The sequence below is a fragment of the Lolium rigidum genome, chromosome 4 (genome assembly GCF_022539505.1).
Source record: "Lolium rigidum isolate FL_2022 chromosome 4, APGP_CSIRO_Lrig_0.1, whole genome shotgun sequence".
Lineage (NCBI taxonomy): Eukaryota > Viridiplantae > Streptophyta > Magnoliopsida > Poales > Poaceae > Lolium > Lolium rigidum.
In genome coordinates this window covers 79,671,475-79,683,280 of record NC_061511.1, presented here as the reverse complement: position 1 = coordinate 79,683,280, position 11,806 = coordinate 79,671,475, and the positions used below count along the sequence as shown (strand labels likewise).

General features: G+C 40.4%; 1 protein-coding gene across 1 annotated transcript; it reads left to right on the top strand.

Moving 5' to 3' along the window:
- The first annotated feature begins 7,030 nt into the window (after positions 1-7,030).
- On the top strand, positions 7,031-10,061 carry LOC124708049 (derlin-1-like). The gene is made up of 7 exons (XM_047239736.1): positions 7,031-7,142; positions 8,260-8,395; positions 8,790-8,863; positions 8,953-9,046; positions 9,154-9,282; positions 9,387-9,547; positions 9,690-10,061. The coding sequence occupies exons 1-7, from the start codon at positions 7,126-7,128 to the stop codon at positions 9,799-9,801; spliced, it is 723 nt and encodes a 240-aa protein (XP_047095692.1). The 5' UTR covers positions 7,031-7,125; the 3' UTR covers positions 9,802-10,061.
- Positions 10,062-11,806: the final 1,745 nt, after the last annotated feature.

Genomic DNA, 11,806 nt, shown 5'->3' with positions numbered 1-11,806 from the left:
GGCAATTTAGGCATTGCAGAACAAGAGGTACCATTAATGTCAGATCTACTACCTTGTTCATCTAGTGTTTTTCTTTTCTGAATGTGTGCAAACAATAAAATGCCATTCATCTGACTAAGTTCGTTTATTGTGCAGGTTCTGAACGTCGTGCCGCTCACGGATGTACCAGGTCCTGGCCATGCGTGGAGAAAAGATGGCGGCTTGGAGGACATTTTACGTCACACATCCGCCATGAAACCTGCGGACCCACCTGTTGGTAATTCCGCTTGCATGCCGCCCCTACCTAAGAAGGCTCTGTTTCAGGAACCCTACTCAAGCTACACCACGCCTGAGTATAGGAACTATTTCACAAGGTACGCAAGGGGCAATATGCAAATATTTAATTTGACGCAATACATTTTGTTGTACCACACCTCAAGTTTTATGCTTTTAAACCACACCTAAAGTTTACAGCGTGCAAAACCAGTTGTAGGGATCACACTTCAGCTTCTTAAAGCATACAGTAGTTTATTCAAGATTTTCTAAGATTCTCCATTAATACATCACCAAAATCTAATGCAATTAAAATCTTGAGCGAGCCACAATAATGTTATGAGAGGAAGTTAAATTATATAGCCTCATGAAAAGCACAGACAATGCCTTGTCTCCTATCCGCACATCGTTCCAAAACCTTGTATTACAACCATCCTTTAAACAACTCCTACAAAAAATGCATATCTTTAAATTTCATCAGACTAGAAGGAATGTGTGAGCATCCAAAAAAGGACATGATGAAACCAGGTACACTACTTAAGCATGTCACAAATTTTAACATTGATAGATCTGCTAGGACTTATTAATAACACCTTAATTATGGGATAATCCCCGCACCTGTAAACAGTTGTAGCAGTTAGGACTGGAGCATCAACTCTACGAACCGACCTTAATTACTGCCTTTATAAACGTCTCCTCGTTTGGAGGCATATGTACATGTACTATATAAGGTTTCGATCGTTGATCAATAAAGCACTTGATCAATAAAGCACTTGATTCAATCGCTATCCCTTTACTTTGCAATCATACTCTAACACGCTATCAACACCTGACTACCAAAACAAGACCAACGAGGAATCCACAGGCATATAAGTGTTATAATTTATGTATTGTATTTTAGTTTTAGCACTATATAGTTTTGCTAAAAATATGTATGATGTAATATATTTTCACGTGTGCACATGTCTAGATTAATTACGTCTGTTATTTGCAATTGAGAATTTTTAATTTCTTGCAAACAATGCATGCAAAATTTAAAATGATTCCTACAAATTGATGTATTGGAAACACAGGGTACTGTGTAGATCTACTGCATTACATACTATCACTACTACCGTTTAAACCTAATTTTTGTCAGATATGACATTCTGTTTTCTTAAGAAAGTTATCTCAGATACATTTATTAAGTTATGGCACAAGGTACTAGAAGTATGAGTATCTACTGATTTCATCATTATACTCTCTAGTGCTGAGAGATTGACCCTGAAATTTCTTTTGGTGAGTATCTATAACGTGTCATACTTAACAATTTTAAGTTCACACTAATACTTTCACCCACCTTTTGAAATTATCAGTATGTTTTCATAGTTCATTACACTGTGGCCATGACGGATTTCAATTTATTAAATGTAAATTAACATTTTCTGGTGTGATGTTGTAATAGAACGTAAGTATTGTTGTCACTCATACTTTATCAGTAGTTTGATATAATAAAGATTATATTCTATATATCAAAATAAGGTTTTATAATTGAAAAATCTTCATTTTTATAAGCTCACTACGGGGATGATCCGATGGAGAGGAATTATGGCTTGTGGACAATTCTACAAAAAACTCCATAATGAGGGAACTAAATTATTTACAAACGCTGAAAAAGATGAATGAATATATTTTAACTAGACATGCCACATATATTTACCCTCCCATATGGTACACGAGTGACAATTGAGGATGCCTTGTTGTATCTAGATTCTTCACGTGCCTTAATCAATTATTAAGATATTTTAAAAATACTTTTCACATTGAAACCCTTGAAAACTACAAAGAGGAGTATCTACTCTTCACAAAGATTACGGATATGGCAAACACATACTTGAAAATATTCCTTCTCTGTCATTCGGACTGTACTATACATACATCAAGTTGGTAGAAGATGTTGCTTACAAGGTAATTTTACAGAATGTTGACGCGTTCGAAACCTGACATGGTCGCCTAGGCCATCCTGGCATGAGGATGATGAGGAAAACTACTAGCAATTTCATTGGTCAGAATCTGTAAGTCAAAATCCCCTTGAACGTCTGATTCTGTGTGCATATCATGTGTCATAGGGAAGCTAATTTTGAGGCCCTCTCACCATAAAATACAAGCTAGACCACTTAAGTCCTTCAACGTATTCAAGGAGAGATTTATGATCCCATCCAACCATTATCTGGGCCATTCTAGTATTCATGATTTTAATTGATGCATCTACACGAGGTCACATGTGTGCCTTCTATCCACACGAAATCATGCATTTGCCAAAATAATAAGGGAAGTAATTAATTTACATCTCTATTATCCATAAAGTCGAATTAAATCAATTTCCATGGACTACGCTGCAGAATTCTCTCCAGTTCCTTCAGTGGCTATTACATTGCTTAGAGATGAAGTTCAACACGTTGTTCCATACGATCCATACTTAAAATGGTTTGGTTGAATCTCCTACTAAGACGATCAAATTCAGTGCAAGACCTTTGTTAATGAATTGCATCTTGCCAACCTCGTGTTAGGTCCACTCAGTTTTAGACGCTGCTAACTTAATCCAATTGCGAACTACTGCAAATTATAGTACTTCTCCTCTGCAATTTTTACATGGAAATCCTCCCAACATTTCTCATCTACGTAAGTTCAGATGTGCTACATACGTCCCGAACTCCCGATCTCACCACTTCAATGGACATCCATGGGCCCACATAGGACGTTGGGATCTATATGGGGTACAACTCATCACGCTGATTGCATATTTGATGAGGAATATTTTTCGACATTAGGGGCAGATTTCAAGTACCAGAAAAAATGCCAAGAAATTGATTGGAATGGTATCGCCATTTCAACCTCGGATCCAAGTACCCAAGAGACGAAACTCTAATTCGGAAAATCATCAATTTGCAACATCTTACAAATAATTTTTTAAATTCATTTACTGATCCAAAAGGTGTTACAAAATCTCGAAAACTGGCCAAATGCGCTCGAAAAGGTGGAGGTACCAATGAAAAGGGGGAGCAGTACATCCTGTGACCAAGAACCTACTTCTCGCAAGTAAAATAAGGAGAGAAATGAGAAGATCCTCCAAAATTAGTAAATGATTGTCAGCTCAGCGTGAAAATACCTTATGGGTAGTATATATCCAGTGAAAGGTCAACCTCCATAACCCAGCTCCAGGTTTCACACGCTGGTTGGAACACCAGAACACCTAGATTCACGTGTATTGGAAAATCACAAATAGTCACCAATGTTCCAAGAGATATCCACCAACTATGTCAATTCTGAAGAATAATTCAACCATAAGTCTACGACCGTCGACACTTCTGCTACAATTGCAAATACCCTTCTCAGTTATCATGATCCAAGAACTATCTTCGAGGGTGAATAATGCTCTGACTGGCCACAATATAAGGATGCAATACAAGCAGAACTTTCCTCGCTTAATAAAAGGAAGATATTCATGTAAGTAATACCAACACCTCCCAAAGTGTTCCCCATGAAATTTAAATGGGTTTTCCTCCAAAAAAGTAATGAGAATAATGAGGTGGTGATATACAAGGAAAGACTCGTAGCACAAGGTTTCATGCAGAGACTCAACATTGATTTCAGCGAGACATATTGTCTAGTAATGAGTGGTATCACTTTCTGGTATCGAATATCTTTTGTAGTACAAAATCGTCAATCTATGCAGTTGATGGAGATGTCAAAACCGCTTACCTTTACATGTCACTAGATTAGGAAATATACATGAAGGTTTCTAACGGAGTCTCTCTTCGGATGCAAGAGCAAAATGCAACATCTTGTATGTAAACCCGAGCAAGTATCTATACGGCTTGAAACCGTCATGACGGATGTGGTATAACCGACTTAGTGAGTTCCTTCTTCGCAAGGGTTACTCCAATAATGATGACTATCCATGTGTCTTCATAAAGAAATCCTCTTCAAGATTTTGCATCATTTCAGTGTACGTCGATGATCTCAACATCATTGACAACACACAAGATATTGATGAAGCATGCAATCATCTAAAGACATAATTTGAGATGAAGGATTCAGGTCAAACCAAATTTTGTTTGGGTCTCCAACTCGAGCACCTTCCCTCGGGAATAATGGACCAAGCTGTCTATACTAAAAAAAGTTGGAGGAGTTCAATATGCACAATCCTATCCATCTAAATCTCACATTATGTTTTTCCCTAGACATAGGGAAAGATCCGTTCAGGCCAAGGGATGATGGGGAAGAGATGTTGGGACCTGAGGTCCCATATCGCAGTGCCACTTGAGCCCTCATGTATATTGCAAAATTTTATGAGACATGACCTAGCATTTGCAGTAAATCTACTTGCTAGGCACACCACAACTCCCACCATATATGCTAGATATTTATCATATCCCCATAATGACAGATCACGAAACAGATTTGTGTTCCTACATGGTGGAATTGAAATATCATGGAAGTCTTCGAAACAAACCCTCGTTGTAACGTCCAACAACCATTTTGAAAAAATTGCATTATATGAGGCATCCCGTGAATGTGGGTGGTTTCACATGATGATAAACCATGTACAACAATCATGTGGAATTGGTTATATCAGATCGCCTACCATTATCTATGAAGATAATGTGACTTGTGTTGCACAGATGCAAACAAGATACATCAAGGGTAGTATCAGCAAGAATATTTCCATAAGTTGTTTTATCCCCATGAACTCCAAAAGAGTGGGGAAATAAACATCTTGCAAATCAAATAATGCAACAACCTCGCCGATATATTCATGAAGTCTCTACCAACTTCAATATTCCAGAACTATATTCATGGAATTGTTATGCTATGATTCCCATATTTGCAAGAATTAGGGGAGTATCCTCCTAAACTATTTCTGTTCAAAGCATCATATTATACTATTTGCCCTTAGTGAGTTTACTTTACATGTTCTCATCAAGGTTTTTATAATGAGATAATATCAAAATAAGATAATATGTCATACTATCTATTTTCCCCACCACTTTTTTAGGAAAGTATGTACGGGGTTTTCCCCTTTTAGAAGGTCTTCTCCTATTGAGTTAACAAAGAGATCATACCAATTATATGTATCTTTATTTTTCACTAGGTTTAAAGGAGTTTTAGCAACATATGCTACACTAGTCTTCATATTTTTCCCACACAATTTTTGGTGGGCTCTTCACATTTTTCCCACAAGGTTTTTGAAGGAGACTTGATCAAGACGACGGATCCTTATGAAATGAATCGACAATTAGAGGGAGTGTTAGGAATAATTAATGACACCTTAATTATGGGATAATTCCCACACTTGTAAACCGACATGGCAGTTAGGTCTGGAGCGTCGCCTCCAGGAAGCGACCCTAATTACCACCTTTGTAAACATCTCCTTCTTTGGAGATGTATGAACATGTACTATATAAGGGTAAGGGTTTGATATTTTATCAATAAAGCACTTTTTTTAACAGGGAAGGGGTCTTGAAGGACCCCGAACGTGTTGCATTAATGTCGGGCGGTGGTACAAGTTACAATAAGGACCTCAAGAAAAATAGAAATTACAACCTCATCCTGGTAATACACACATAGGACCTCAAAAACATTTATAGAAAAGCAATCGAGTCCAACTGCCTCACCGCCAGCCAGAGATGGAAACCGCTGACAGCCACCGTCTTCATCACCGGGGACAAGACCGCTTGGAATGAAGAAGATGCCGAGCGCCGTCGCCACACCATCGAAGAAAAGCCTCCGCTGATGGAGGTTGAGAAGACGCCTCCATGGCGTCACAGGATGCCATCCTTTGGCACCAAATATTGGTGGACTACAGAGGAGCACCGTGGTACAGCTCATCGTCGCAGCAGAAACTCCCCGCCCCAGGCAAGCTCGAACCCTCAGAACACCAACACCTTTATTTCTCCCCTCGCCTCCATGGCCGGCCAGAGAAGAAAGCTGCATCAGCGCCGGAGATCGAAACTCACCCAGGCCACATACCTTATTTGTGGAGCTGCAAGTGGATGTGCTCTCCGCCGCATCTGACTCCACCCATAGGAGCAACACGACGAGAAGCAAACCCACCAGCAAGCACCAGACCTGGCCCGAGAGATCCAACGCGTAACTCCCAGCATGAAGCCAGTCTACGCCATGAAGCCAAAATCTAGCACTACTACTTCCACTACTATAAACACTGTCGCCTCTCCTTTGCCACTTTCGGCCGCTAGTCCGGCGAGAAGAGCTCTGGAGCGACTCGGCCTCTCACAGGCGACTCTCAAGAGAAGAGCGGTGGAGGGATAGGGGAAAGCTTTGGTCGATGAGTTTTAATCGACAGTATCAATAAAGCACTTGATTTAGTTCGTTGTCCCTTTCATGTGCAATCCTACTCTCACAAGACCGATCCATCAACGAGCAATGATGCCTGCGAATGATTAAGAGGTACCGTATCATAGATTGAAGCTAATTTTTGCAGCGATTCACGGATCGATATGCATAAGTATGCTTAAATCAAATTTCCACTCATGCAGTTCTTGGTGGCCTAAGTTGCACTAGGGGAAAACCCATGCGAGAACCAATCAGGCCCTAGAGAGTCGCCACGTCACCTACCACATCAGCACCCAGCCACGTTGCCGGCCAATCGCCTGCGCCATAGTGCCCACGCCAACGTGTCCGAACCAAGCACGCCCGCTCGATCCAAGATCGACGGTCAGCCTGGCTTCTTCACATCTGGATTCTGGAAGTCTCGCGCAGCGTCCTCCCCCATTTTATTCTACTTCTTCCTCTCCACGCTGCTAACAAGAACAAGACCGACGACGAGAACAAGGACTTCGAGGCTCCGAATTGATCGCCGCGCGCAACGAGATGTCTTCCCCCGGAGAGTGAGTCCTCTCGTCTCGAATCCTACGTAGGCTTCGCCTCGTCTGTTGCTGAAATCTGAAAGTTCCTAGGCGCCGATGCGGTTTTCGGGATCGGGTGGTCTTGGGTTGGGTGGTTACTGGAGCAATATTGTTCAGATAATCAGATTGAAGGCTAGTGTCGTGTGCTGGGGCAAATTTGGGTGGGACTGCGCCGGTGTTACATCGGGGGTGAAGGGGCGGGATCGATGTAGTGTTGTTACGGCGAATTTAGTGGTGTTAGTTGGCCTCCTAGGGTTCGGGGTTGGAACAAGAATTTGCGCCGTTTGTTCCGTGTTATTTAGTTGGTCTGATCTGTTTCTTGCTAGATTATCCTAGCAAGTCCGTGACATGTAAAGGCCATCAGGGGAGCTAGTCTCTGAAGTTGGAGCAGGAATCCATAGTCACCTTTTCTGTTCTAAGAAATTGATCCCTAAATTGATGATTCCACCAACTGATTCTTGTGACACCTCCTAGGCCGTAGTTATAGAGTTTATCACTCATTGGAAGGAACGCGTTTTTGGTATATAAGGTTGTCGCTTAGATAGCTATTTGTAATGCTCATGGACAACATTCCCCTCAAACCCTCATTACTTACTCTGTTGTTAGTTGTTTGTCACTAACCACAGGTTCCTCTTGGTATGTAAAATTTGATCCTGGGGGCATGGTTCTAGAGTACCACCAAGAGACAAAATAAAATGGACAGTGACATTACTATGTTTTCCCATGTATGATGTATGATGTATGCCCGCTACCTTGCGGTGTATATAGCTAGTACATGAATTGTTGTGTTCTAGGATTTCACTCTCTTCAGATTTAACAAATGCTAGTCCGGGCTAGTCATCATTATTATGAGCAACACAGTTGAATAGCGTACTTGTTACTCCCTCTGTTCTCTTTTACTCATCAATTTTGAATCGACGCAGTCAAAAATTTATAACTTCTGATACGTTCTGGGAAATACATATAATTTTTGCACAAAAGAGGATCAGCAGATTGTTCATCCAAAAGTAGAGCTCCAATGTTTAAAAGACAAGCATAAAAAAATTCTTGCCTTATGCAGCTAATTTAGAAGATTTAAGGTCTTACTTTCCTATTTCAGGTACTACAATTCACTTCCACCAATAAGCAAGGCATTTGGGACATTGTGTTTCTTTACCACAGTGCTGGTTCAGATCCAAATACTGAACCCTGCTCTTCTTTATTTGTCTTATTCCGATGTGTTCAAGAATTTTCAGGTCAGCATCTGCTTATGTTTTCTCTCCCTCTTCTTCTGATTGCACCATATGCGCAATTTCAGTTTCATATGTAGCAATGGCAAGAAATACTGTTCCTCTAGTTTCCTGATAAAAGTTTGAAGTTTATATTAGGAGGGGTGGGGATTTATTTTTTTCTTTAATCCCCCTCCTCTCAAAATTGTTACTTCTTTGTATTTTGTAATCCACCCTATTTCAAGCATTAGTTACTTATCACAACCGCATTATAATTCTGCTTGGTGCTATATGGACCAGTTAGAAATTAGGTTCAGTGTAATCAAATCAGCATGCTCTGCTAATAATTTGAGATTGTATAATAAAGTAGTACTCTGGTCCTGTGTTTCGCAATTTAGTAAAATGTTTCTGGACCTTACAGATATGGAGGCTAATTACAAGCTTCTTTTTCCTGGGCAAGTTCTCCATCAACTTTGGTATCCGCCTTCTGATGATGTAAGTATAAACACAGTTACTTACAGAATATCGTAAAGTTAAACTGGCAGCCGTTGGTTAAAATTGGTTTTTTGTATTTTGGCATGTAGAGCAAGGTATGGTGTGCAGTTGGAGAAGGGTACATTTGAGAAGCGTACAGCAGATTTCTTGTGGATGATGATATTTGGTGCAATCTCCCTACTGGTTAGTGACACTGCTAATTTTTATGTGTTGCTAAAATATTAATGAAATCTCAAACCATAAGAAATCAAACTCTTATACTCAAATTGTATCTATCTTTATTGGTTCAGGTACTTTCTGCTGTTCCCTTTCTCCAGACTTATTTCTTGGGTGTTCCTATGGTTAGCATGCTTCTTTATGTCTGGAGCAGAGAGTACCCAAACTCTCAAATAAGCATGTACGGCCTCGTCCAATTGAGGGTATGCTTTGTTCTCATACTATTACTTGGTGCTTATTGACTGTTTTAAAGAACTGCCCTAGAGTGAACTTACTCGTGCCTTTAATGTAATTGCTATTTCCGCAGTCCTTTTATCTACCATGGGCTATGCTTGGATTGGATGTGATATTTGGATCCCAAATACTGCCTGGCCTTTTGGGCATTCTGGTTGGACATTTGTACTACTTCTTTTCAGTCTTGCATCCGCTAGCCAGTGGAAAGAACTACCTCAAGACTCCAATGTGGGTGTATCCTTGTGGTTAATGACTGAAGCATTTTTTTTCCCGCAGTCATTGTTTACCTACCTATATACTTAATGCAGTTGTATAATATTTTTTCTTCATCCTCAGTGATATATACTCCTTGGTTCCTTAACATGATGCACTATAGACACAAGATTGTTGCTCGATTCAGGATAGGTGTGCAGGCGAACGCTACGGTCCGACCAGCCAACACCGGCCCTAGTGCCTTCAGAGGAAGAGGATACAGGCTCAATCAGTAGGCTCGACTTGGAGAAGCAGAAACCAACAAATGGTGCGACGCCCGGCGGTGTAGAAGAGAGACATGAACAGGTTAACCTAGACTCAGCCTATACTGTTTGGCAGCTCTAGGAACTGAAGTTTGATTTCCCACCTCACGAGGAATGTTGAATCTGTAATGTTCTCGTCGAATCACTAGTGTACATTTTACATTGTATCAGTTCCTTGGAAGTACTGCTGCCTGTCTTTTCTGTCATTTTTGGAGGAAAAGCTGCTTATATGATGCTCTTGCTTGCACGCATGATCATGTCGTATAATGGGCCTGCTGCTGAATAGAACAGGCTTTTTTCGTCTTGTCGTTCTTACCTTTACCGACTTCCTACATGGGCCCCTGAGCCGATTTGGCTGAAATGCCGTTGAAATATAGAAAATCTTGAGCACTCATCGGATTCTCAAAACGATACAAAAAAAAAACTTAATCACTCATCATAGCAGGCGAGACATCAATTCCTGTTGGTAACGTTTAATCTGAGAAGAAACAAAAAGCTTAATCACTCATCATGGAGTAGCAGTTTACTGCAGAAGCAACATTTAATGTCCATCCAGGCTTTGAGCAGTGATGATCTGTTTTCGTTTTTAGGGCTTTCAATTCCTTCTGCCCCGGGCACTAATATACCCACGTTACATCTTCATTTCAGCAATCAACTAAATATGTGTCGCTTCCTGTCCGGACAACTCACATGAACTTGCAGGCTTGGGTGTGCAAACCTGAATTAGTAACAGGCTAAGCAACTAGTGCTTGGTACTAGTGTTTTTCTTCTTTGGTTCAGAAAATCATGTGCATAGTGCATTGAGACAGACTGAGCATATGGATTGGAGTAAATTCTTTGTTGGGAGGAACGCGAGGGAAGAACTGGGGCATTCAGAATTTCAGATTTTGAAGCCTGACACTTCCTGAATCACATCCAGATGATTATTTCGTCTTCTTCACAAGCTGTTTTTATTATTACTCGGAAGTTTGTTTACTGTATTGCTTTGTATTTTCCCTGTAACAGCAGCAGGAATGCCCTTTGGAGTACCCCGTGACAATGTATTATGTGCCCATTTCCTATTTACACCTGATATATGTAATCCATCTGTATACGAATCAGCATCGTATGATGCGTGCTAACATGTCCTTGAAAGCAATGCCCATTCAGCATAGAATTGCTCCTGAATAGTAGCACTGTATCGATCTTCACTCTGAGAGAAAGCTATCATTGCGGATTGAGATGAGAAACTCTGCATGTCTCATAATTCTAACTACTGTTTTGCGGTCCGGAAAACTATAGCTCACAAAGAGGATTGTACACGCTCTTTAATTGTCGGTGAATGATGTCAACAGTCATAAGACAAATGGTACTACACTATTTGCAAATGGCTGTTTCAAGTGTTCATTTCTTCTTTCTTTCCTCCCTTTAGTTAATTTGATTGATGAAAAACGTGGGAGAAACTTTGCAGATATTTTTTTTAAAGGGAAGTTTTGAAGATTTAATTTATCTATTGTGCTACAGAGTGCATCGTATCATGGGTGCATCTAGGCCTGAGCTGAAACTATCTGGAAGATTGGCAGACACATGGAAGCTCTATACGCATCTTTTTCACGGAGGATATATAAGCTATGATTTGGATTTTTGAAGTCTAGCTGGCTCGGTTTTGGCAGAGAAGAAAATAGGTTGCCGTCCATGATTGCGCTTCAGTCACTGGCCTGTAGACCGACAATGAATGGAGAGTCCGTTCAAGCATGTCGTGGCTTGGAGCATTCCTCTCTGTTTGCTTGCAGATATCTGATTCGATTGATTCCATCTGCGATCCGTCTCAACTCGTTGATAGCTACCTTATGCTCCTCATTTATTCAACGAGTGTTATGATCCTACATGACTGCACTCCCTCCTTCCCAAAGGACGCATATTTATTTCAGTTAACTTTATCGAAAAATTTATTTCAGTTAATAAAGTTAAGATTTATAAACTTTAATGAAATGTACAA

Coding starts and splice junctions, on each gene's coding strand:
- LOC124708049 (XM_047239736.1), top strand. Junction 9,047..9,153: donor TTGGTGCAATCTCCCTACTG/GTTAGTGACACT, acceptor TTATTGGTTCAG/GTACTTTCTGCTGTTCCCTT. Junction 9,548..9,689: donor CTCAAGACTCCAATGTGGGT/GTATCCTTGTGG, acceptor GATGCACTATAG/ACACAAGATTGTTGCTCGAT.